Source organism: Andrographis paniculata, unplaced genomic scaffold (genome assembly GCF_009805555.1).
Source record: "Andrographis paniculata isolate CXL003 unplaced genomic scaffold, ASM980555v1 Contig77END, whole genome shotgun sequence".
NCBI classification, from domain to species: Eukaryota; Viridiplantae; Streptophyta; class Magnoliopsida; order Lamiales; family Acanthaceae; genus Andrographis; species Andrographis paniculata.
In genome coordinates this window covers 4,633,305-4,659,980 of record NW_026137614.1, presented here as the reverse complement: position 1 = coordinate 4,659,980, position 26,676 = coordinate 4,633,305, and the positions used below count along the sequence as shown (strand labels likewise).

Here is a 26,676-nt window from a genome sequence, read left to right as displayed (position 1 = left end):
TTATTATTATTATTGCAACTCATTTAATTAAAAATCAATTAATATAATTGAGCAGGATAAAATAAGTAAAACAACAATGGTCAGCATATGAATAATTAAATGAGTTACAATAAATGAGTAATAAATGTAATTTATTTTGGTTTTGATTATGGTACCCTATGTAATTATTATATAGTAAAGTCCTAAAAGCATTATTAAGAATAATATACTATCCGTCTAAAAATGTATTTTTGAAATTTTGTAGTTCTGAATTTTTTTGAAAATATTAAATAAAAAATTGATTTTTCAATGTTATATTTGTGAGTTAAAATAAATATGTAATTTAATATTTAAAAAATAATTTTGATTAAAAATGTCAAATTTAAAAAATATGTACATTTTAATAAAAGAAGCCATGCATATGTGCATGGATATTGTGAACCCACTTGGAAGTCTAATTGCCACAAAATTTCCCACAAATTTAAATTTCATAAAAATATATAAATAAATAAAAATAAAGCCCGTACAGATACAATTAACTAATTATTCTTTAGCAATTTTAATATAAAATAATATTTTTCACTGCAAAGTTTGAATGATATCTTTAATTGAAGGTTTCTTATAGAATTCCTAGGATTATATATTGATTTAAATAAAATTTTCATATAATTAATAAAATTGTGGGATATTTTTTTTTATTAATTTATATAAATTTCATAAACTTTGGTGATGAAATTATTAATACAAATATATATTGAACACATATGTATATAAATAAATAAAAAATACTATCTTCGTCTCACATAATTTATTTCCTTCATTTTTCTTGAAAATAATTGTACATTTTAATAATATTTTAAATTTTCATAATTTATAATCTTATTTTAATTAAATTAATTAATCATCTCAATCTTAATATATAATTATTTATATTATATAATAATTAATTTTATTAATATATTTTAAAATTATTTACTAATCATATTTTTGCCTAGATTTATGTATTTTTAGTTTATATACTGTATTTTTACTACATAATGTGCTATCAATACGGTATTAAATTTTAAAATTCAACACCTTAACCGCCGTCTAATTGTAGATAGTCGGTGATAATAAATTAGATATGTGACTATTGTTATTGTGTTGATAACACACAACATACACAGGGATGGAATGTCCCCTAAGCCAAATTTTTTATGATTTTTTTAGTATTAAAAATATTAATTTTTTATACAATTTGCCCCCATAATTCTATCATTATTATTTATTTAAATTTATTAACTAAATATTAAATAAATTATAATATTTTGTCCATCAGGATTTAAATGTTAGTTTCGTCACTGAACATACATACTAATAGCACAAGGCAAATATATATTTATAAAGTGGATGATATAAATATTATTTTTAATTCCAATGTTGTTATTAGTATCAAATGCTTTATTTGATTTGATAGAAAGGTAATTATATTAATTAATTTAGTTGAAAACTTCGATAAGATTTATCACTGTTATAAATTTACAATATTAGTCTCAATCAAATTATTTTGAACTATGTGCTTGCGCCAATGATAGAATTTTTGGCAATAGTCTTATCCGTGGTCTTTTGCTCGTAACTATTTAGCGAGTAATTGAATGTTGAGACGAATTATCTCATCATCAAATTAGTATTGAAAATTATTTTGCATTAGAGAGGATTTTATGATACATTTTTTCTTGAAAAAATATGTTGAGGTAACTTTTCGAAATAAATTAACACAAATCTATTTAATCGGAAATTAATTGAGATCAATGTTACATAAAGATTTTAATATTATTTCATTAAACATTGATATTGAATTAAGGTTAACCTATGTTGATCAACATGCCTATATTGTTCAATTAAGATTAAATTATGCTAAACAATAAATAATATTTCAATGTTATTCTATTGATTATTGAATAATTAAGTCTATAGAACCAATTTTCAAATCCTACTATCTTTATATAAATGATGCCTCGGCGGCTAAAAATTTTTAAATTAATTTATCAATGAAAGTGCAAATTGCATCGAATTCTTAGAAATTAATTTGTCGAAGAAAAGTATAACTATCATTCTCACATTGAGTGAGAAGATGATAATGTGGGATTTTCCCATTGATTAATTTGGATGATTCTTTCATACATTTCATTTTCTAGATTCAACATCCAAATCTCGTAAAAAAAATTCGAGGGATTGTAAAAATAATAATAAAATAAAAATTGTTGAACTGGAGTATAGATATTTTGTTATCAATGTCATTCTCGAATTGATTGAAGACAAGAATGTTAAATTTTTCAGTTTACCCATTGTAATTTTTTTGAATCAGCACTTCAATTTTTTATATTATGCCTTGACATAAATAAATAAATAATCAAATCAAATCAAATGGAAAAAAACAAAAAAAAAAAAAATAAATAAATAAATAACAAAAGATCATAGAACTTAGAAACTGTACAATTGATTGAATTCTGGCTATTTCATGTTCATTAATCTGAAATTCCTCCAGAAAAATTACACACAAATTACGCAGATGTTGAAGAAAACAAAAATAAAAAAGGGAATTTAATAATTAAAAAGATGAAGATTCAATAATCTCAAATGGAAAATCCAATTTAATTAATTCCCAACTCGTAGGTTGTCCCCTTCATTATGATCTTGTTCACCATTACTGTCTTCCCTAAGTTCATCCTCCTCGTCATCCTCATCGTCGGATTGAACAAACTGCAATCTGAGCCGTCCATTCTCGCGGCAGGCCTGCAAGAACTCCTGTGTAGGAACCCTAATTTCCTTGAGAATGAATCTCCCTTCTTGTCTGAAAGCTTTGAAGCTCACCCATGGCTTCCCATTTCTGCCAATACAAGAAATTGGGGGAGGAAATGAAGCCCTCGATTTTTCATTACCTCTCTTCGAAGCTTCCTCGTCATCTTCCTCCTCCATCTCTGCAATTTCTGTCGACCCATCTCTTCCCTCATCGTATTGATTGTGGAGACGACTCGTGGCGTTATCATCATCGCCGCAGGTTTCGAACAAACCCTCGACGTCATCGGAGCTCTCGAATCCCAAACCCTCTGTGCAAAGGGAATAATTGTGGTAATAATTGGAATTGACGGGAGGGGAAGAAGGGTACTTTTTGTTGATATTGTAATTATAATTATTGTTATTATTGTTATTCTCCTCCTGCAGGTTGAAGATGCTTCTGCTGGTGCTTCCATGGCTGCCAAGAAAATGATTATTTTTTGTGGGAAGATGAAACCCTTTTGAATTGGGAGATGATTCTGGTGCAGGTGGGAATGTTTTGGGATCATTAATGGGGTTCATGGATTTGATTATGAGCTTCCAATTCCATGGCGGAATGGATTCAAGAAGTGGAAGATATGTGGTTTAGGTTGAGGATACCACAGGCTGTCATGTTTCTTGATTTTTGCTTTCCATTCCTTCTTTTTTTATTTATATTTATATTTAAATGATAATGAGAATAATAAAAGGGTTTTTTTAAAAAAAAAATAAATAAATAAAATTGTGTGAATTCATAATAATGTGCACGAGAAAGACATGAAGAAGTTGTTGGGGATAAAGTCAAGAAACATATATATGTGTATCCTATTTATTAGGGATGCCTAAAAAATTGGCAAGAGGAATGAGGATCGAGTGGTTATAATGAGGGCATTGGATTGAGTGGACAATCCATATATATGTGTTATATATATATATATATATATATATATAATATTATATTATGAATATCTTACATTGCTTTCGAATGTATCATGGGTAAATTTTTTGACTGAGTGTAAAAACTTGCAAACTATGCTAATAGACTGATCCGGCCAAGTTAGGATGGCGTTAATTTGATGGAATTAGTATATGTTATATACATATATAATCATCGTGTATATATATATACATATGTTACAAGATATGATGAATTATAATATAACATATATTTTATTATAAATATATTGAGATATGTATAAATATCAAGATCAACGGCTGACCTATGCCCATGCTAATAACTAATAACTAAGTTAAGACCAAGAGGATGGGATTTGAAACATTATTGTAGTTTTTATTTTATTTGTTGTTCTTTGATTTTATTTTATTTTATTTTTAAAAATTATTGTATGATTTATACGATTATTTTATTTAATAAAATATTAAATCCAATCATTATTTAAATACAAGTACAAATGAAACTTTGTATTTTGTCTTTAATTTGATTTTTATTATTTTTAATAAAATATGGAGTATTATCTTTTGCCAAATATCCAACTCAAAGACTAACCTAAACCAATATATATAGATGCGGCGATTAAGGTGCCGACGAGGTTAAAATGACATTAATATAATATAACACATTAATTTAAAATAATTAATATTTCATCACAAAAGAAATATCATATGTTGTGTTGCTATATATATTATATTAATATTTATTATTTTGTTAATAAATATTTGATGATTGATTCAAATTACTAATATACTGAAATTAGAATATATTTTAATAAAACCAAAAATATATTTTATTATATGTAATTATATAACTTTATATTAAAATATGAGATATATATTATATTAATATTTATTATTTTCTTCATAAATAAATATTTATTGATTTATTATAATATTCAAGTGTTTTAATTTGCAATCTTACCTTAATAAATCCGGTTTCTATTTAAAAGATTATAGAATGTAATAATTATTTTACTTAAAAGAATAATAAAAATCAATTACTTAAAATACAACATAAATTGTGTTAATTTGCTTGGTAACATTTTTCCTCCCCTATTTAATTTTTACAATTCTCGATAAAAATATATTATTTATTATAACAAAATATTAATTCAAACTATTCTTTAAATAAAAATAAAAAAAAATATCATACATAAATCGAAAAAAATTATTTTTGGTCTCAATATAACTAAAATTCATCAATTTTGGTTCCAATATAAAATTTTTATCAATTTTGGTCCCAATATAACCAAAATTCATCACTTTTTGTTCCAATATAACTAAAACTCATCATTTTTTGTCCCAATATAAAATTTTTATCAATTTTAGTTTCAATATAACAAAAACTCATCATTTTTGTCCAAATATAATCAAAGCAACGGAAAATGCTGCAAGATTGTGCAATTTCTTCAAATATAAATATAAGGTTTGATTTCTTTTCACGTCAGCATTTTCCGTTGTTTGTTGACGGTGTGGGACCAAAAAAGATAAGATTTGATTATATTGGGACCAAAGAAGATAATGTTTGATTATATTGGGACAAAAAATAATGAGTTTTGGTTATATTTGGACTAAAATTGATAAAAAATTTTATATTGAGACAAAAAATGATAAATTTTGGTTATATTGAGACCAAAATTGATAAGATTTTTATATTGGAACCAAAATTAATGAATTTTGGTTGTATTATGACAAAAAAAAAAAAGATTTTTTCCCTACATAGACACACTAATAGTTGTAATTTTATTTTATTTTTTTCATTTGAAAATGAAGTAAAAATTTACATAAAGTTAATTGCTCTTGCAAGTGTGCAATATGAGAATATTCTTGGGTTGATGCTTAATTCAATAAAAGTTTGAGAAAGTGATGGATTTTGTAGTGTAGCTTTATGTGATATTAGTTGATCAACCAATCTAAATCACTTATAAAAAAAAGTGGACATGTAAGTAAGTAGAAACAAATATGCATAGGTGAATTAGAATTCCAAAAAAAGGAGGCTAATTTTGAAATTTTTTAAATTAACACAATATATATATTTATTGTCGATAATTTTATTATTCGAGGCTTTTTATTTTTTAAAATACTGCAAAATATTTAGTTAGAAAGCATATATGTCCAACAAATATTCATTTTATACTATTTAAAATTGACAAAAAAATTACTTTTAAGAAAGTCATCGTGATTATTTTTTTCTTTCGTAACAAATTTTTTAATTATGATTTTTTTCTTTTTTTTTTTATTTATTCCAATTATTATTATTATTATTATTTTCTCTCATACATATTAAACTGGCTGTTCAAACGGCCGGTTTGTTATTAATTTTATTTTATTTTATTTTTTATTTTAAAGATCAAATTGGCAATTTTGGTTCGAACCATCGATTTGATAGTACACATTAAACTTAGTCTTAAATTTATGACTAATCATATAATTATAATATACATCAATCAATTCTAATGTCAATTCTTAACTAATAGACTAATCAATAATCATTTTTATAACAACTAAACATTAGTATTTTTCTTCACAATAATATCACAGTTTATGAGTTAAAATATATCCTTAAGTTTATTTAAACTCTATTGTGAAATTGGAGTTGTAATAAGAATATCTATCCAATTTAGTAATTTTTATTAACATTTATAAAATAATCCTTCAGTAAACACTTAAATATTTTTAAGGTTTTAACAAAATTTAAGGTTTCGACCTGGCATTAAATTAACAAAATATATTGCAAAATTTAAGAATTGTAATTATTAACTATATTAGATGTTTTTTTCTTTTTATTTATGCATTCAGTTTTCAAAGCAACCTAAATAAACACATCTAAAAATAATTCGAACATATACATACACATTATTAATAAAATATTGTAAAAAATAATAAAAATAATACTCCTTCCATCCCACATTGGGTTTCTTGGTTAATATAAATTCGAGGATTTAGGATAAGTATAATCAGTAAATAATTAAGAATGCAACATGGACATGGTTGATTGATCCAAAGCTCGATTTATTCTTCATGAAGCGTGATCCGGCTCTGATATCATGTTAAGAAGGGATATGGACTTCCAACCTAAAACCAATTGGTGATAGGTGGAGTGACCATTCACCCTTATATACTAGGAGAGTTCCCACACATTTAGCAATGTAGCACAATATTCTAACGGTTTCTAATTTAGTTCTAATTTTGTTAATTATTCTTCTTCGAATTTTCCGGGAAAATAAGTGTGTATGTGATGAGTTTCATTACATTACACTCCGGTGCATGTTCTTACACGACGTTTTGCAACAAAAAAACAAAAAAACTAAATTCCAACAAAACTTGTACTTGAATTAGAAGTAACACGACCATGTAAACTATTATAAATACATTCTTAAGTTGTCAAGCATGTATTTAACATCGGCTTTTCATATTTAGATTAACTAATTTTGATCTAATTAATATATTAATGATTAACAAAATATTGTAAAATTAATATTATCGTCTCATAATAAGGACACCATCTGTCTTCTGGGTTATTGTACATGACATTAAAAATATTCTTATATTTGTATAATTTACTCTACAAATGTTATTATTGTATTTTTATTATAAGAGACTAATAGATGTATTTTTATTATTTTATCTTAATTTGTACTAGATATCGATATAATAATTAATATTTAAATATCCACCCACAAAAAATTCATGGTACTCTTCTTACGTGACATATGGAGTATAAAAATAACCAATAAAATATTTAATTAGCTACGTCGTTTTAGTCACTAGACTTAAAACGATATACGGATTTGAGGGGTCCCTAATACATGTTTCGTTTTACTTATGTGTTACATTCACTACGCTTCTTCAAATTGTCCCTCAAAATATATAACGCGCGTAATGAGTTTTGCTGCGGTTCGTTGTTAATGTTCTTACACATTATTTTCTATACAAAATATATACGTTTAGACTGTAGTGTCAAGTTTAAGACACGAACATGTGAAACATAGGCCAAAGTCTTCCCCTTGTTTAAAGTCTTCTTGTAATATAACATAGGCCAAAGTCTTCCCCTTGTTTAAAGTCTTCTTGTAATATACACAACTATGAAACAAAAGACTTCACTTCCAACAAGATTTCTTGCAATTTACTTCCGACAATAAATGTCACATGATTAGCCATATTAGTTGTGAGGAAAAATTATAAATTTAGTCGATTATCTATGATCAATTATTATTTTTTGCTATCGATATTTCATCAATTATATGTTGATTATAAATTCCATGTGGTTTTTTAAATTTACTGAAATCTATTTATGGTTCCAAAAAGATTGCATAAAAAACTCTCTCTCCGTTAATACTTAACCACGATTGCAATTCACGCGTCCAAATAAAACTGTTCTCCAAATTGTACTTGCACACTGTAATACAGTAATCGAAAAATTTGTTGTATTGTTCGATCATGCTCACATTAACACGTTAAGTACTAACAATTGTGCTCCATTTTATCAACAGTCATATTTTGGGTGCATGAATTGTATTTGTCGTTAAATACTAACGGGAAATTTTTTTATGCAATATTTTGGAAACCATAAATAGATAATATAATATGAAATTTTAAGACTAAGGGGATTTTAAATTTCGAAAATTACAGAAGGATTTTATACTATTTTGGAGTTATTTTATGTCATATAAATAAATATTATATTTGATATTTTTGCATAGAAAATATAATTTTGATTAAATATACTAAATAAAGATTAATTTTTTAATTTGATTTTTTTTCTTTGAATTAAAATTAGTCATAAATTAAAAGTGTCGATCGTAATTTTAAAATATATGTATTTTTTTGTTTTAGAAATAGTAAATTTTGAATGGAAATAAATATTTGATATAATATATATAAAAAAAAATATTATTATGATTTTTCAATAAGGAAATTTTTTAAAGATAATATTTTAAATAAAAGTGATATAGTTGATATTTTGTTATTTTATTTTTATAACATAGATGCATATTACCGTACATAAATAGTAATGATGTGCTAACACCTAATTTTCTTTATTTATTTATTTTTCATTCACATTTAATTGGCATTTCGCTATTTAACACTAAATATAATATTGTTTACTCCGGGTCAAACTATTTATTTTTAAATTTTTTCAAAAGAATTCATACTAAATGGAATTATATATGATATTTATAAAGTATGAATTTTTTTTTTTTAATATTTCAACATGAATGAAATTTTATTTATTTATTTATTTCAAGGAAATTCATGTAAGTTGCTTCTTAGATATCTTGAAGCAACTATTATAAATACACTCGTACTCATGAGTTCTCATGCATAAATTTAAAACTAAGTGAAAAAATTAAATGGATTCCGATGAGAAAAAAATAGGTGTCCCCACCGCGGTGCTGCCGGAGGGGCTCGTGGCTGAGCTAATGCCAAAACACGTGGCTGTGATTTTGGATGGCAACCGGCGGTGGGCTAAGGCAAGAGGTTTTCCAGTGGAGTTAGGGCACGTCGAAGGCAAGCGAGTTATGATGGAAATCGCATTTCTATCGTGCAAATGGGACGTGAAGGTTCTCTCGCTCTTTTGCTTCTCGACGGAAAATTGGAGCCGGCCGCAAGTAAGCTAGCTTGTCGCACCTTTGCCATTTTTATAATTTTGTTGGATTCGATTCTTTAATCTGTGTTCGTGTTTTAATTTCGATAAACTTTTATTAAATATAGAATATTTTACTCTATCTGTACTAATTCAAATTCAAAGTATTCTCTTTACTATTTTCGTCCGTCTAATTCGAAAGTATCTTTTTTTCTTTTAAGTAAAAATACACTTAATTTTTATTTAAATTACAAACGTATTATTACACATACAATTAATTCATACAAAAAATTAAAGGGCAAAAATGTCAAAATCTCTTACAAACTTTCACTAATCAATAAAATATTAATATTATTTTTTAATCTAATACAAAATTTCAAGATATTTTTTGAGACGGAAGGAGTATTAAATTTGAAATAAAAATTGAGTAAAATTTTATTTATCTAATATATAACATCCTTTAATGTCATTGAAATCTACCCATGTATGTTGAATTTTAATTTAAGCATCTATGCTGATTACATTTTATCTTAATTATATTAATAATATAAATAAATGATATTTCCCCGTCTCAATACAATAGTTTTATTTACCATTTTTGTTCGTCTCAAAATAATGGTTTTATTTTCATAAATAATCATATTACTATAAAACTATCATTACTTTTTCATTATTATTACACAATTAGCGCTACTTTTTACATTATTATACTCACAATGGCAAAAAAAAAAATTATATCCGTACTTTCTATCAACTACCAATATAATATTAATATTTCTTAAATAACTTGCCAAACACAACACATACCGTACTTTTGGGATTGAGCGAGTGTAAATTAATATATATTAAAGTATTCCGGACAAGTGCTGAAATATTATTTCCGCACCTACCGATGGCCTTCATTTTTTTATAAAAATTAACAACTATTTTTTTTTTTTACATAAATTGTTTACATTTCTGTAGATACATAAATTTAGGTAAAATATAATTAAGAAATATATTATTAAAAATGATAATTATAAAATAAAACAAAATATAAACTAAAAATAAGTAATTAATTTAATTAAGTTTAAAAAATTTTAAACTATAAAATTTTAAATATAATTATATTTTTTAAAAAAAGATAAATTATATTAATTGATGAAAAGGAAAAAATATTATTTAATTATGTTTTAACATTGTTGCATGTTGTATCATTCAATCAAATATATATATATTAAAATATTTTTTATTATTGTTAAAATGTTACACCAAACATGCTATTTTCTATATAAGATATTATATTCAATATTTATATTATATTATATTATATTATATATTTATTTTAATTTTAATTGATATTTATTTTAAAATAATTCAAAATTCCTAAAATACTTGTTTGATACAGGAGGAAGTTGACAATTTGATGAGATTGCTTGAGGAAGGGGTTCCGACATTTTCAGATGAATTGGTCAGGTAACTAGTACTTTCACATTAAAATGATTTTTTTTTTTTTTTTTTTTTTTTTTAATATTAGTTCAGAAAATTTTGATTTATAATTAGTATTAAAATAATATATGATGAATGTTTTATAAGAAGAAAAATTATATTTTTTCAAAAAATTCAAAATTCAAATAGTAAAAATATGAGATTTGAGGTTAAAAAATTTATTTATTTTTAATTCGTCCTTTAAATATATATATATATTTTTTTCAAGAAAAAATATATTTTATTTTGTATTTTTTTTCTATAAAAAGATATATATATATATATATATACAATTTCATATTAAAACTTGTACTAAAAAATTTGAATCTATTTTAAAATAGCATATGAATAATTAATGTTATTGCTGCTATACTTATACTAAATTTGTTAGCATGTAAACAGAGAGGCTCTATTTACATACACATATATATTTATTTATTTGAAATTTTTGATATTATTTATACAATAACTTTTTATAAAAAAAATATAGTATCAATTATTTACTTTAACTAGTAAATATCAAATTAAATACTTAATTTTTATTAATTTTAAAATTATCTAAAACTTCAAAATTTTCAAAAGCTTTATTAAAATTTAAATATAATTTGTATAACAAAGTGAGGTTTCACACTTAAAAAAAATAAATATATATATATATATTGTGTTTGAAAATATTTTTAGATTAATAGAAGAAGTATAGTTTGGTGAATTATTTGCTATTTTGAATCAAAATAGTTTTATCTAACATCATTTTTAAGTATACACACATTTTTTTATGGTTTTTTTTGAATATTTTTAGCTACAACATACGAATCTCTGTAATTGGAGATAGAACGAAGCTATCAAAATCCTTAATCGAAGTGATAAACATGGCGGAAGAAAACACCAAAGGCAACAAAGGACTTCACGTTATGATTGCTATAAACTACAGTGGTCAATACGATATAATACAGGCGACAAAAAACATCGCGCTCAAAGTGAAGAGTGGAATTGTGGAAATAGAAGACATCAACAAGAGTCTAATAGAGGGGGAACTTGAGACAGGTTGTGCAAAGTATCCGATTCCGGACTTGTTGATCCGGACGAGTGGCGAGCAAAGGATTAGTAATTTCATGTTATGGCAAATTGCTTATACCGAGCTTGTCTTCTCCAAGAAAATGTTCCCTGAGTTTGAAGAACAAGATTATGTCGAGGCGTTACTCTCTTTTCAAAAAAGAGATAGGCGCTTGGAAAAAATATTGATATGATATTCGAATGTTTAAAATTTAAGACTTGTATTTACGATTTCTGAAGCAACATGTATGGCTACATTTGGTTTGTATTATTATTATTATTATTATTATTATTATTATTACTACTACGTTTCTTTGGTCTCAAATCAAATTTTTACTAATTTGAATTCTACGTGTTTTAGAATATATATATATATTTTTTCTTTTATAAAATATTTTATCATATATTCTCTCCGTCCAAATAGAAAGTGTAGATATTTCTATTTGGAGACGTCTAATTATAAAATAAATATTTTATTAAATAGCTCTTTTTTTTTTTCACAAATACTTTTATTTTACATCACATCATTACTTTTGCATCAAAAAATATTGATAAAAATGTCATTACATTACTTTTAACCATCCACTATAGTTAAAATACTACCCCTTATCATGCAAATACGTGTTTATTTGACCGGACATAAATTTTAATAAAAGTGAATAATAATTGTTATTTTTTCCTTTTATAATAAAAAAAGTATAAAGTGTAATAAATTTTCACTTAAAAAGAAAATGAGAATATTTTTCAATGACAACCCAAAAATGAAAATGAACATATATTTGAATGACGGAGAAAGTATTATTTCTTAAACACAGCACCAAAAGTAAATGTTTATTTTCTATGTGGCCGGAGGGAGTATTATTTTTATACCAAATTCCAACAAAAAATTTTCAAACCCCATAAAAAGAATAACAAAGTATCAATTTCGTTTATTTTAGTAATTGTACTATCTACCTAACGTTTACAAATATCTTTCTAAATTATAATATATTACACAAATATATCATTACATTTATATCACAGTATACTAATAAAATTATTTTAATTATTTTTACTTTTTTTATTATATTTTAATATAATATTGATATTTTTAAAATTATATAAAAAAATAAATAGATATCTTATTGAAACGGAGGAAGTATTAATTATTTATTAAAAATAATTTTGTTAAAAGAATAAATAAAAAATGAAGTACTTTGAAGAAGACAGCCCAGCAGGAGATTGATTGATTGACGAGGCCCTTGTTGAAATGAAATGGAGATTGATCCAACGCAAAAAAAAAAATCTGAAATTGAAAAGAGATCAACTGTTCAATTATGGATTAGAATCAGCAATTCAAAGATGAAGAAGAGACTCGCGTTGAAGCAAAATGGTCAGCGCAGAAGAAATTCTTTGGGCCGAATCCTCATTTCTTCCGCTGTCAGAGCGCAATAAATTCGCCTGTCGTTTTTCGGAAGGCAGGAAAGAAAAGCGGCAATCGGGCTCTGCCCATTTACACTGATAATCTGCACGCCGTGCGCCGCCGCCGGCTGCGAAGGAGATGAAGGGGAAGTACAAAGACTTGCCGGAAATGGTCATTCCGGATACGGAGGGGCTGCCCAAGGCTATCGTGCGCTGCGTGGTGAAGGATACGCTGTCTCAGCTCTCACACGGTTCCGATATCCCTCTGGTTGGCGAATCGCTCGACGCGTTCTGTGTAGGCGGCCGAGTCTTCATCCATTCACTCTCCGCTGCGTAAGGCTATCCTCGCTCGAAAATCTGTAAATCACTTGCGTTTTACACACTGCTTCACTCGATTGATTTCCATTTCTTCGTTTGATTGGATTCGTTTCGGATTGTTATTTCATAGATCTGCACAATTTGTGGAAATTAGTTTTTGAATTTGAAAGATGAGCTGATGTTCTGAAATTGGTTAGGGTTTAATCCGATTTTAGGGCTTTTACTGCTTAGTGTGATTTCAACTTGTGAATTGTAGTGTGCATTTCTGGACTTTGGTTACAAATCATGAAACTATGGAAGATTGACAATATCAGTATCACGATTTTGAGTTTGGGGGGTCGAATGGATTATCACTGGACATGTACAAAGGTTTCTTGATCTATGCAGAGCCAATGAGATATGTAAAGATTCAAATCGACATATAATCACTGCTGAAGATGTATTCAAGGCCTTGGAAGAGCTTGAGTTTCCAGAATTTGATACTGATCTCAGATCTTCGCTCGAAGGTCAGTGAGTTGAGGATATTGGAAACTGGCTTCTACACTAACCCTATCGAACAAATTGCTAATGGATTTTCAAAGAATATGATAAGTTGTATCGATTCGTATGCTTCACATGGATGTTTATGCTTCAAGTGAGGATTACATATTAAAAGTTAATCCAATAGTTTTGGAAGAATGTCAATGGAACATAACTAGAATTAAAGCTCTTAAATATTTAATCCAAATCCATAATTTGAAAGCATATATTATTAATTAGGATAATTTGGTGGCAAACAACTCAATGTTATTTGTAATAATTTGGACACAATTAATGATTCAAACGAGAGACACAAAACCAATAAAAATAAAGCGAATATATAAAGAGTATATATATATGTATGTATATATGTGTGCATGTGGTCAAAGATCATGTTAATATACCGTGTCTAGTTAGGCTAGACACCTTAGTCATGAACAAGATGTCAACGTGACTCCCTTACATCGCTGTAGACACGGTATTTTAGGATGACTTCCTTAGATCACTGTAGACACGGTATTTTAGAAAGAGTGTAATTAGTAGATAATTAATAATGTATTAGTAAAAATAATTATTCTATAATATAAATAATTATAAATTAAGATTAAAATAACTAATTAATTTAATTAAAATTTTAAAAAAAAATTAAATTAAAAAGTTTAAAATGAAAGTGACATGTTATGTGGAACAGACAGAAACGGCAACGTGGACTTAGTATGTGGAACGAAAGGAGTATTTGACTTACTCTAAATTTTACATGGATTCGATACATCCGATAACCATAAACAACAAACTAGTCTATTTTCTTGCTCTCTTTGCTTTGTTAGACACAAAAAAAAAAAAAAGAAAGAAAGAAAAAAAAAAAGAAAAAAGAACTAGATATTATATTGTAGTAATAACTCCGGCACATAAACTATCCCGGTGAGATTAAGCTTTTTTATGAGTTCATCATCTTCTTCTCCAAAAAAATAAGAGATGGAAGAACGCGAATAAAAAGAAAATATATTTGTTTCTCTCGTAAAAATCCATCACTTTCTCAAACTTTTATTGAATTAAGCATCAACCAAAGAATATTCTCATATTGCACACTTAACTTCATGTAAATTTTCACTTCATTTTCAATGAAAAAATAAATAAATTACAACTATTAGTGTGTTTATGTATGATATTTTTTTTATTTTTTATTTTAAAGATCAAATTGGCGGTTTCGGTTCAAACCATCGATTTGATAGTGTACATTAAACTTAATTTTAAATTTATGACTAATCATATAATTATAATATACATCAAGCAATTCTAATGTTAATTCTTAACTAATAGACTAATCAATAATTATTTTTATAACAACTAAACATTAGTATTTTTCTTCACAATAATATCAAAGTTTATGAGTTAAAAATATATCCTTAAGTTTATTTAAACTCTATTGTGAAATTGGAGTTGTAATAAGAATATCTATCCAATTTAGTAATTTTTATCAACATTTACAAAATAATCCTTTAGCAAACACCTAAATATTTTTAAGGTTTTAACAAAATATATTATAAGTTTATCATATTTTAAGAGAATGCATGAGTATTTTTTTACTTTATTTCTAAATGGGGATTTCGATCTTGCATTAAATTTGCACCTGTATATTGCAAAAGTAAGAATTGTAATTATTAACTATATTAGATGTTTTTTCTTTTTATTTATGCATTCAATTTTCAAACCAAAACACTAAATAAACACATCCAAAAATAATTCGAACATATACATACACATTATTAATAAAATATTGTAAAAAATAATATTCCTTTCGTCCCACATTGGGTGTCTTGGTTAATATAAGTTCGAGAATTTAAGATAAACATAAATAGTAAATAATTAAGGTGTCATGGCTCTGATACCATGTTATGGAGGAATCCGGGCTTCCAACCTAAAACCAATTGGTGATAGGTGGAGTGGCCTTCACCCTTACATGCTAGGGGAGTTCCCACACATTTAGCAATATGAGACAATATTCAACAGTTTCTAATTTAGTTCTAATTTTGTTAATTATTCTTCTTCGAATATCCCGGGAAAATAAGTGTGCATGTGATGAGTTTCATTACATTACACTCTGGTGCATGTTCTTCACAATGTTTTTCAACAAAAAAAAACTAAATTCCAACAAAACTTGTACTTGAATAAGAAGTAACACGACCATGTGAACTATTATAAATACATTCCTAAGTTGTCAAGCATATATTTAATTTTGTATTAAAATAATTAATTAATGAATTCTTCGAAAAAATGAAAATAAAAAATACTATATCTGCCATCAAAATTTATGTTTGTTTTTAATTTTTTATTGTTATAAAAAAAATTCTTATCTATTATTTTAGTAAAAATTTATATCAATTTTTGTCATCTTTTACCATTTTTTATTGTAAAGGATAAAAAGTATCCGTAATATTATAATATATCCACGCACATTAAAATTTTGCAAAAAGCATGAGTATATTTTCCGATGATAGAGAGTGAATTTGATATAGCGCTGATGAGGATTTGATTCTTTGTAATAATGTGTTAATACGCTGAAATTTGATTAAATAGAATATTTTATACATTCTAAAATCAAGTTTAATTTATTTTAAAAGAATTTAACGCCGACTTTTCATATTTAGATTAACTAATTTTGATCTAATTAATATATTAATGATTAACAAAATATTGTAACCATCTGTCTTTTAAGTTACTGTACATAACATTAAAAATATTATTATATTGGTATAATTTACTCTACAAATGTTATTGTATTTCTATTATAATAGAGTAATAGATGTATTTGTATTATTTTATCTTAATTTGTACTATGTATTGATATAATAATTAATATTCAAATATCTGCCCACAAAAAACTCATGATACTCTTCTTACGAGACATATGGAATTTAAAAATAACCAATAAAATATTTAATTAGCTCGTCGTTTTAGTCCCTAGACTTAAAACGATATACGGATTTGAGGGGTCCCTAATACATGTTTCGTTTTACTTATGTGTTATATTCACTACGCTTCTTCAAATTGTCTCTAAAAATATATAATGCGCATAATGAGTTTTGCTGCACGTCGTTGTTAATGTTCTTACACGTTATTTTCTATACAAAATATATACGTCGAGACAAGCTGTATATAGTGTCAAGTTTAAGACACGAATATGTGAAACATAGGCTAAAGTCTTCCCCTTGTTTAAAGTCTTCTTGTAATTTATACAACTATGAAACAAAACACTTCACTTCCAACTAGATTTCTTGCAATTTACTTCCGACAATAAATGTCACATGATTAGCCAGATTAGTTGTGAGGAAAAATTATAAATTTAGTCAATTATCTATGATCAATTATTAATTTTTGCTATCGATATTTCATTAATTATATGTTGATCATAAATCCCATGTAGTTTTTGAAATTTACTGAAAACTCACTTTGGTCTTAAAATTACAAATTATTATCTATTTTTGGTTCAAAAAAGATTGCATAAAAAACTCTTTGTTGTATTGTTCGATCGTACTTACATTAACACATTAAGTACTAACGATTGTGCTCCATTTTATCAACAATCATATTTTGGGTGCATGAATTGTAATTGTCGTTAAATACTAACGGGGAATTTTTTTATGCAATATTTTGAAAACTACAAATAGATAATGAAATTTTAAGGCTAAGGGGATTTCAAACAAATTTCGAAAATTACAGAACGATTTTATGCTATTTTGCTTTCATTTTATTTGAATATGTTTTGGTGTTTTGAAAATAATAAAAAAATAAACATAGTTATTTTATGTCATGTAAATAAATATTATATTTGATATTTTTACATAAAAAATATAATTTTGATTAAATATTCTAAATAAAGATTAAATTTTTAATTTGATTTTTTTTCTTTGAATTAAAATTAGTCATAAATTAATAGTATCGATCGTGATTTGAAAATAAATATTTTTTTTTTGTTTTAGAAATAGTAAATTTTGAATGTAAATAAATATTTGATATAATATATATATAAAAAATATATTATTATGATTTTTCAATTAAAAAATATTTTAAAGATAATATTTTAAATAAAAATGATATAGTTGATATTTTGTTATTTTTTTTAATATACATGCATATTATTGTACATAAATAGTAATGATGCGCTAACACCTAATTTTCTTTATTTATTTATTTTTCATTCACATTTAATTGACACTTCGCTATTTAACAATAAATATAATATTGTTTACTCCGGATCAGGCGATTTATTTCTAAATTTCTTCAAAAAGAATTAATACTAAATGGAATTATATATGATATTTATAAAGTATGAATTTTTTATTTTCTTTCTAATATTTCAATGTGAATGAAATTTTATTTATTTATTTATTTCAAGGAAATTCATGTAACTTGCTTCTTAGATATCTTGAAGCAACTATTATAAATACACTCAGTACTCATGAGTTCTCATGCATAAATTTAAAACTAATTGAAAAATTAAATGGATTCCGATGAGAAAAAAATAGGTGTCGCCGCCGCGGCGCTGCCGGAGGGACTCACGGCTGAGCTAATGCCAAAACACGTGGCGGTGATTTTGGATGGCAACCGGCGGTGGGCTAAGGCAAGAGGTTTTCCGGTGGAGTTGGGGCACGTCGAAGGCAAGCGAGTTATGATGGAAATCGCATTTCTATCGTGCAAATGGGGCGTTAAGGTTCTCTCGCTCTTTTGCTTCTCAACGGAAAATTGGAGCCGGCCGCAAGTAAGCTAGCTTGTCGCACCTTCTCCATTTTTATAATTTTGTTGGATTCTATTCTTTAATCTGTGTTCGTGTTTTAATTTCGATAAATTTTTATTAAATATAGATTATTTTACTCTATCTGTTCTAATTCAAAGTATTATCTTTACTATTTTCGTCCGTCTAATTCGAAAGTATCTTTTTTCATTTTCAGTAAAATTGATTGTACACTAATACTAAAATAAATTTAGTTTTTATTTAAATTACAAACGTATTATTACACATACAATTATTTCGTACAAAAAATTAAATGACAAAAATATCAAAATCACTTACGCATTTTTACTAACCAATAAAATATTAGTATTATTTTTCAATCTAACACAAAATTCCAAAAAACGCTTTTTGAGACGGAAGGAGTATTAAATTTGAAATGAAGATAAATAAATTTTATTTATCTAACATATAATTTATTTTAGTCCAATGGGTGGAATTATTTGATCAAAACTAATAGGTTTGAAACAGTGCATCATGTGTACATCCTTTAATGTCATTGAAATCTACCCAACTACTATTTCTATCATAATAATCATTCCTAGTAAACATAATTTTAACTTTTCGGTAAGAATCTTGTGCTGATTAGCTTAAAAGTTAATTATCTTAATTATATTCATAATATAAATAAATTATATAAATTAATATATATTAGGGTAAACTATTTTTTAAATCCCGTAACTGGTCCCCCTTATCATTTTAGTCCCGCAAGTGCAGCCTGTCGCAAACTAGTCCTATAAGTAGAATTTTTTCGCTGTTTTAGTCCTCCAGCGTCGGAGATGCCCGCGTGGCTCGCCGGAGGTGACGTGTCCGCCAGGTTTCCCGCCAGGTCAGCGACATCCGGTAGACATGTGGATTTATTTATTTTTTTAATTGAACCAAATAAAAAAAATAAAAAAAATACAAATAAAATTTAAAATAAATTAAAAATAAGTTTTAAAAAAAATTAAAAATAAAAATAAAATAAAATAAATCCACGACCTGGCGGACACGTCACCTCCGGCGAACCACGCAGACATCTCCGGCACCGGAGGACTAAAACAACGAAAAATTTTCACTTATGGGATTAGTTTGGTACATGCTCCACTTACGGGACTAAAATGACAAGGGGTACAGTCACGGACTAAATAAACAGTTTACCCTTCAATCAAATATATATATTTAAATATTTTTTATTATTGTTAAAATGTTACACGTAACATTCTATTTTCTATATAAAATATTATATTCAATATTTATATTATATTATATTATATATTTAATTTTAATTGATATTTATTTTAAAATAATTCAAAATTCCTAAAATACTTGTTTGAGACAGGAGGAAGTTGACAATTTGATGACATTGCTTGAGGAAGTGGTTCAGACATATTTAGTTGACTTTTTCAGGTAACTGGTACTTTCACATTAAAAAAAATAATAATAATAAAATAATAATAATAACAATTTACTTAGGTTTTTTTTTTTATATTAGTTCGAAAAAATTTTGATTTATATTTAGTATTAAAATAATATATGATTAATGTTTTGTGAGAAAAAAAATTATAATTTTTTTTGAAAAATACATTATTCAAATAGTAAAAATATAAGATTTGAGGTTAAAGAATTTATTTATTTTTATCCGTCCTTTAAATATATTTTTATTTTTTTTTCATGAAAAATTATATTTTGTTTTGTATTTTTTTTCAATAAAAAGATAAATATATATATAATTTCATATTAAAACTTGTACTAAAAAATTTGAATATATTTTAAAATAGCATATGAATAATTAATGTTACTGCTGCTATACTTATACTAAATTTGTTAGCATATAAACAGAGAGGCTCTATTTACACATATATATATTTATTTATTTTAAAATTTTGATATTATTTATACAATAATTTTTTATAAAAAATATAGTATCAAGTATTTATTTTAACTAATAAAATATCACATCAAATACTTAATTTTTACTAATTTTAAAATTACTTGAAACTTCAAAATTTTCAAAAGCTTTATTAAAGTTTAAATATAACTTGTATAATAAAGTGAAGTTCACGCTTTAAAAAAATAAACATATTTTTTAGATTAATAGAAGAAGTATAAAATGGTGAATTATTTGCTATTTTGAATCAAAATAGTTTTATCTAACATCATTTTTAAGCATACACATTCTCTTACGTTTTTATGAATGTTTTTAGCTACAACATACGAATATCTGTAATGGGAGATAGAGCGAAGCTACCAGAATCCTTAATCAAAGTGATAAACATGGCGGAAGAAAACACCAAAGGCAACAAAGGACTTCACATTTTGATTGCTATAAACTACAGTGGTCAATACGATATAGTAAAGGCGACAAAAAATATCGTGCTCAAAGTGAAGAGTGGAATTGTGGAAATAGAAGACATCAACAAGAGTCTAATAGAGGAGGAACTTGAGACGAGTTGTGCGAAGTATCCAATTCCGGACTTGTTGATCCGGACGAGTGGCGAGCAAAGAATTAGTAATTTCATGTTATGGCAAATGGCTTATACCGAGCTTGTCTTCTCCAAGAAAATGTTCCCTGAGTTTGAAGAACAAGATTATGTCGAGGCGTTACTCTCTTTTCAAAAAAGAGATAGGCGCTTTGGCGGAAAAAAATATTGATATGATATTCGGATGTTTGAAATTTAAGACTTGTTTTTATAGTTTCTGACGCAACATGTATGGTTACATTTGGTTTGTATTATTATTATTATTATTATTATTATGTTTCTTTAGTCTCAAATCAAATTTTTACTAATTTGGATTCTACGTTTTTTAGAATATATATATATTTTTCTTTTATAAAATATTTTATCATATATTCTCTCTGTCAAGCTAGAAATGGTAGATATTTCTATTTGGAGACGTCTAATTACAAAATAAATATTTTATTAAATACTTCATTTTTTTTTACAAATACTTTTATTTTACATTACATCATTACTTTTACATAAAAAAATAATGACAAAAATGTCATTATATTACTTTTAACTATCCACTATAATTAAAATACTACCCTTATCATGCAAATGTGTGCTTATTTGACCGGAGATAAATTTTAATAAAAGTGAATAGTAATTGTTATTTTTTCCTTTTATAGTAAAAAAAAGTATAAAGTGTAATAATTTTTTACTTAAAAAAAATGAGAATATTTTTCAATGACAACCCCAAAATGAAAATGAACATAAATTTGAATGACGGAGGAAGTATTATTTTTTAAACACAGCGCCAAAAGTAAATGTTTATTTTCTATGTGGCCGGAGGGAATATTATTTTTATACCAAATTCCAACAAAAAATTTTCAAACCCCATAAAAAGAATAACAAAGTATCAATTTCGTTTTTTTAGTAACTGTACTATCTACTTAATATTACAAATATTCTTCTAAATTATAATATATTAAACAAATATGTCATCACATTTATATTATAATATACTAATAAGATTATTTTAATTATTCCTTTTTTTTACTATATCTCAATACAATGCTAATATTTTTAAAATTATATAAAAAAAAAATAAATCGATATCTTATTGGAACGGAGGAAGTATTAATTATTTATTAAAAATAATTTTGTTAAAAGAATAAATAAAAAATCAAGTACTTTGAAGAAGACAGCCCAGCAGGAGATTGATTGATTGACGAGGCCCTTGTTGAAATGAAATGGAGATTGATCCAACGCAAAGAAAAAATCTGAAATTGAAAAGAGATCAACTGTTCAATTATGGATTAGAATCAGCAATTCAAAGATGAAGAAGAGACTCGCGTTGAAGCAAAATGGTCAGCGCAGAAGAAATTCTTTGGGCCGAATCCTCATTTCTTCCGCTGTCAGAGCGCAATAAATTCGCCTGTCGTTTTTCGGAAGGCGGGAAAGAAAAGCGGCAATCGGGCTCTGCCCATTTACACTGATAATCTGCACGCCGTGCGCCGCCGCCGGCTGCGAAGGAGATGAAGGGGAAGTACAAAGACTTGCCGGAAATGGTCATTCCGGATACGGAGGGGCTGCCCAAGGCTATCGTGCGCCGCGTGGTGAAGGATACGCTGTCTCAGCTCTCACACGGTTCCGATATCCCTCTGGTTGGCGAATCGCTCGACGCGTTCTGTGTAGGCGGCCGAGTCTTCATCCATTCACTCTCCGCTGCGTAAGGCTATCCTCGCTCGAAAATCTGTAAATCAATTGCGTTTTACACACTGCTTCACTCGATTGATTTCCATTTCTTCGTTTGATTGGATTCGTTTCGGATTGTTATTTCATAGATCTGCACAATTTGTGGAAATTAGTTTTTGATTTTGAAAGATGAGCTGATGTTCTGAAATTGGTTAGGGTTTAATCTGATTTTAGGGCTTTTACTGCTTAGTGTGATTTCAACTTGTGAATTGTAGTGTGCATTTCTGGACTTTGGTTACAAATCATGAAACTATGGAAGATTGACAATATCGGTATCACGATTTTGAGTTTTGGGAGTCGAATGGATTATCACTGGACATGTACAAAGGTTTCTTGATCTATGCAGAGCCAATGAGATATGTAAAGATTCAAATCGACATATAATCACTGCTGAAGATGTATTCAAGGCCTTGGAAGAGCTTGAGTTTCCAGAATTTGATACTGATCTCAGATCTTCGCTCGAAGGTCAGTGACTTTCATTCGGTTGAGTCTTGAGGATATTGGAAACTGGCTTCTACACTAACCCTATCGAACAAATTGTTAATAGATTTACAAAGAATATGATAAGTTGTATCGATTAGAATTTCATTGTATGCTTCACACAGATGTTTATGCTTCAAGTGAGGATTACATATTTGTTGGCTAGTAGCCGAGCATTATTTCAGAGATATGTGAAGTTCATATTATTTGAATCTGTCTTTTCCTTTATACATCAATATTGGTGAATAAATGTGTGAAACTTTCATTTGAACTAACTGCGAATGAAAAGGCACGATCCGGATCGAATGATTCCTTAATAGATTGGGGAGATTATGAACTAAATCCATCTTCTTTTCTTCCTTTGCAAATGGTGTTGTGACCATAAGGGCATGAAATGTTGTTGGAGATACAGAGTATCATATGCTTATTCAAAGTAAAGTAACGGCACAAGTTTCTTGTTTAAACCATCGAGCTTGTTAGATTAAAAACTCTTCATTGCATCAAATGTGTGCTAATAGTTGAATTTTTTTTTAAATAAAATTATCCTCACATCATGCATGGTTGAGCACTTACAATAAGCAGTATCCTGTTTCTGTGGTCTCGAATTTCAATTCATTGTATGTTTATGGTTGCTTAAGAATCTTGTGTGCCGTTGATTAAATTTTATGTTGACAGCTATTGGATAGATTTGTTTTACCTACTTGCCCTTTTGACTTTTTTCAAATGAATAGTTTTTTAGATGTAATATTTTTGGAGGAAAAGAATGTCTAGAAAAGCAGCATGATTTGTAAACCAACCTTTGTGTTAGACAGTCGTGGATTGACCTTATAGATCAACACTGAGTCTATTTTTGTCGTAATTGTTTTTTAAAATTATCAAGCTTTGTATTCCTATCAATTCATTGAGTGAGAATCTGTTTCAATTTCCCCAAACATCTTTGCATTGTGCCACAAAAACAGAACGATGATGATTATTGGAATACTTAGATTTATGTCTGCATTGATTGACGATTGTTGCTTGGCTTTTTTGAATATCCATCTATTTATTAACCCGTTACCTTCAATATCGGCAGAGTTTAGAGAAAAGAATGCCGAGAAGAAGTCGAAAGCGGGATTATCAAGGACAAAAGATACAGAGAAGAAAGGGAAAAGGAGAGTGCCGGCTGCAAAACATGAAGGTCGAAGCAAGCAGAAGCGTCGAAGAGGATAGTTCTGATTGAAATGGAATAAATTGGAGAGGGGAAACTGTTTGTAGGTAACGTTATATATATATATATATATATGCATGGGTATACATTTTGGCTTAAATTTGGCTATGGAGATCTTGCATTTTGCTGTGAACTTTGATACTATATGTTGAAGCCTGAAAGGAAATGGTTAGGATGTGGATTAACATGTTGTAGTTTAAATATGTTATGTCTTAATATATATTGTGTGTTGAGATGCACTGTATCGACTAAGTGTTATGCGCTGTCAGTTCATATGTTTTATTGTGTAATGTTTGTATATATTGTGTGTTGTCGATACTGTGATGCAAGAACCATCATGTTGAACCATTGTTATTTAGAAAGGTGTTTGACAATTGGTTTATTTATAAGGGTTTGTTTAGTTGTGGTTTAAAGTTAGATTTGAAATAAAAATTAATTTTAATTTTTGGATGGGATATTTTGTGAAGTATTTTTTATTGAAAACTATGCAGAGTTAATAATGTTTTGGTTTGAAATGTTTAAAAAACAAATTATTCTAGCTTTTAGCAATCTAGTCAAATTGCTAATCAAAGTTTGTAGTAAATGTTGAATTTAAAACAACGAAGAGTTTGTTTATTTACATCCCAAACAAACTAACAGTTTTGCACTATCTGGACTCTTTGCTTTTTTCTTTTTTTTTTTTTTTTTTTTTTTTTTAGTAAAAATTATTTTTGATCCAAATCAATATCATAATTATCAATTTTGGTTTCATTGAAAAAAAAATTATCAATTTTGGTCTCACTCAAATAAAAATTTATCAATTTTAGTCCCAATATGGTTGACTGAGATTGAATACGGCCGTGTTGGCTTGAACACGGCTGTGTTGGATGACTTGATTGAGCGTTCCAGGCAGCCAACATGGCCACGTTGGTTTCAACACAGCCGTGTTGTTTACCCTGCACTTAACACGGCCGTGTTTCTGTCCATGTTCTCAGCACAGCCATGTTTAAGTCATGTTCACGACCATGTTTTCAATATAATCATATTGAAGGTCATATTTATTATTATTTTCACTTTTTGGTTAAAATTATTTGATATATATTTATAATTCAACAAAAATATTTTTTACAATTATTTCATAATATAAAAATAATTTTTTTTAATATTTTAAAAATATATTAAAATAATAATATATTAATATATATTTTTTAATAATACTCTCTCCATTCCACTTGCCATATCTGTCGTTTCTGACCGTCCCGCATCTCCATGTCACTTTCCTTTTTTGGAAAATAATTACAGACTATTTTTTAATTTTAATTAAACTAATGAGTTATCTTAATCTTAATTTATACTTATTTATATTATATGATAATTATTTTCACTAATATATTATTAATTATCTACTAATTATATTTATCATAAATTCTCATGTCTATGGTGACCTAGACATCCAATGTGGGATGGAAGGAGTATTATTTTAAGATATTATTTTGAATAATAAATTCAATTTATATTTTATAGAAATAATTAATTTAAAATAATATTTTAAAATTTTTACTATAGATATTTAAAAAAATATATTAATATATTATTATTTTTATATATTTTAAAAATATTAAATAATAATTATTTTTATATTATGAAATAATTGTAAAGAATATTTTTGTTGAATTATAAATGTATATATCAAATAATTTTTAAGAAAATGAAAATAATAATAAATATAACCTACAATATAATTATATTGAAAATATGGTCGTGAACATGGCCTAGAACATGGCTGTGTTGAAAACATGGGCAGAAACATGGCGTAGAACATGAACATGGTTGTATTCAGAGCACGGGCAGGAACATGGCCGTGTTCAGAAGTGCAGGGTAACCAACATGGCCGTGTTAGCTGCCTGGTACAGTCACCTTCTGAGTCGTCCAACACGGCCGTATTCAGTCTCAGTCAACCATTTTA

At 26.8% G+C, this 26,676-nt stretch overlaps 3 protein-coding genes across 5 annotated transcripts; 2 read left to right on the top strand and 1 right to left on the bottom strand.

Annotated features, from left to right (window-relative positions):
* Positions 1–2,407: 2,407 nt before the first annotated feature.
* Positions 2,408–3,444, bottom strand: LOC127266722 (uncharacterized). The gene has a single exon (XM_051297081.1). It carries the CDS (start codon positions 3,316–3,318, stop codon positions 2,617–2,619), a length of 702 nt encoding a protein of 233 aa, XP_051153038.1. The 5' UTR covers positions 3,319–3,444; the 3' UTR covers positions 2,408–2,616.
* A 5,653-nt stretch (positions 3,445–9,097) lies between these two features.
* On the top strand, positions 9,098–21,600 carry LOC127239399 ((2Z,6Z)-farnesyl diphosphate synthase CPT6, chloroplastic-like). Of its 2 annotated transcripts, none has more exons than XM_051257520.1 (3): positions 9,098–9,341; positions 20,185–20,252; positions 21,050–21,600. In XM_051257520.1, the coding sequence occupies exons 1-3, from the start codon at positions 9,153–9,155 to the stop codon at positions 21,495–21,497; spliced, it is 705 nt and encodes a 234-aa protein (XP_051113477.1). In that variant the 5' UTR covers positions 9,098–9,152; the 3' UTR covers positions 21,498–21,600. The 2 variants fall into 2 exon arrangements, with proteins under 2 accessions (XP_051113477.1, XP_051113476.1); XM_051257519.1 differs by lacking the exon at positions 9,098–9,341 and adding an exon at positions 18,572–18,833 and having other exon boundaries at positions 21,050–21,592.
* On the top strand, positions 13,109–24,983 carry LOC127239401 (DNA polymerase II subunit B4-like). 2 transcript variants are annotated; one of them, XM_051257522.1, is made up of 3 exons: positions 13,109–13,570; positions 13,943–14,061; positions 24,597–24,983. In XM_051257522.1, the coding sequence occupies exons 1-3, from the start codon at positions 13,377–13,379 to the stop codon at positions 24,731–24,733; spliced, it is 450 nt and encodes a 149-aa protein (XP_051113479.1). In that variant the 5' UTR covers positions 13,109–13,376; the 3' UTR covers positions 24,734–24,983. The 2 variants fall into 2 exon arrangements, with proteins under 2 accessions (XP_051113479.1, XP_051113478.1); XM_051257521.1 differs by lacking the exons at positions 13,109–13,570; positions 13,943–14,061 and adding exons at positions 22,546–23,018; positions 23,391–23,509.
* The last annotated feature ends 1,693 nt before the right edge of the window (positions 24,984–26,676 follow it).

What these genes read in the sequence shown, in the direction of transcription:
- LOC127266722 (XM_051297081.1), bottom strand. Translation starts at nt 3,318, where the DNA reads ATGAACCCCATTAATGATCCCAAAACATTCCCACCTGCACCAGAATCA.
- LOC127239401 (XM_051257522.1), top strand. Translation starts at nt 13,377, where the DNA reads ATGAAGGGGAAGTACAAAGACTTGCCGGAAATGGTCATTCCGGATACG. An exon ending in ATCCATTCACTCTCCGCTGC is followed by an intron (nt 13,571 to 13,942) that starts GTAAGGCTATCC and finishes TGATCTATGCAG; the next exon opens with AGCCAATGAGATATGTAAAG. An exon ending in TCTCAGATCTTCGCTCGAAG is followed by an intron (nt 14,062 to 24,596) that starts GTCAGTGAGTTG and finishes CAATATCGGCAG; the next exon opens with AGTTTAGAGAAAAGAATGCC.
- LOC127239399 (XM_051257519.1), top strand. Translation starts at nt 18,576, where the DNA reads ATGGATTCCGATGAGAAAAAAATAGGTGTCGCCGCCGCGGCGCTGCCG. An exon ending in AAAATTGGAGCCGGCCGCAA is followed by an intron (nt 18,834 to 20,184) that starts GTAAGCTAGCTT and finishes TGTTTGAGACAG; the next exon opens with GAGGAAGTTGACAATTTGAT. An exon ending in TATTTAGTTGACTTTTTCAG is followed by an intron (nt 20,253 to 21,049) that starts GTAACTGGTACT and finishes GAATGTTTTTAG; the next exon opens with CTACAACATACGAATATCTG.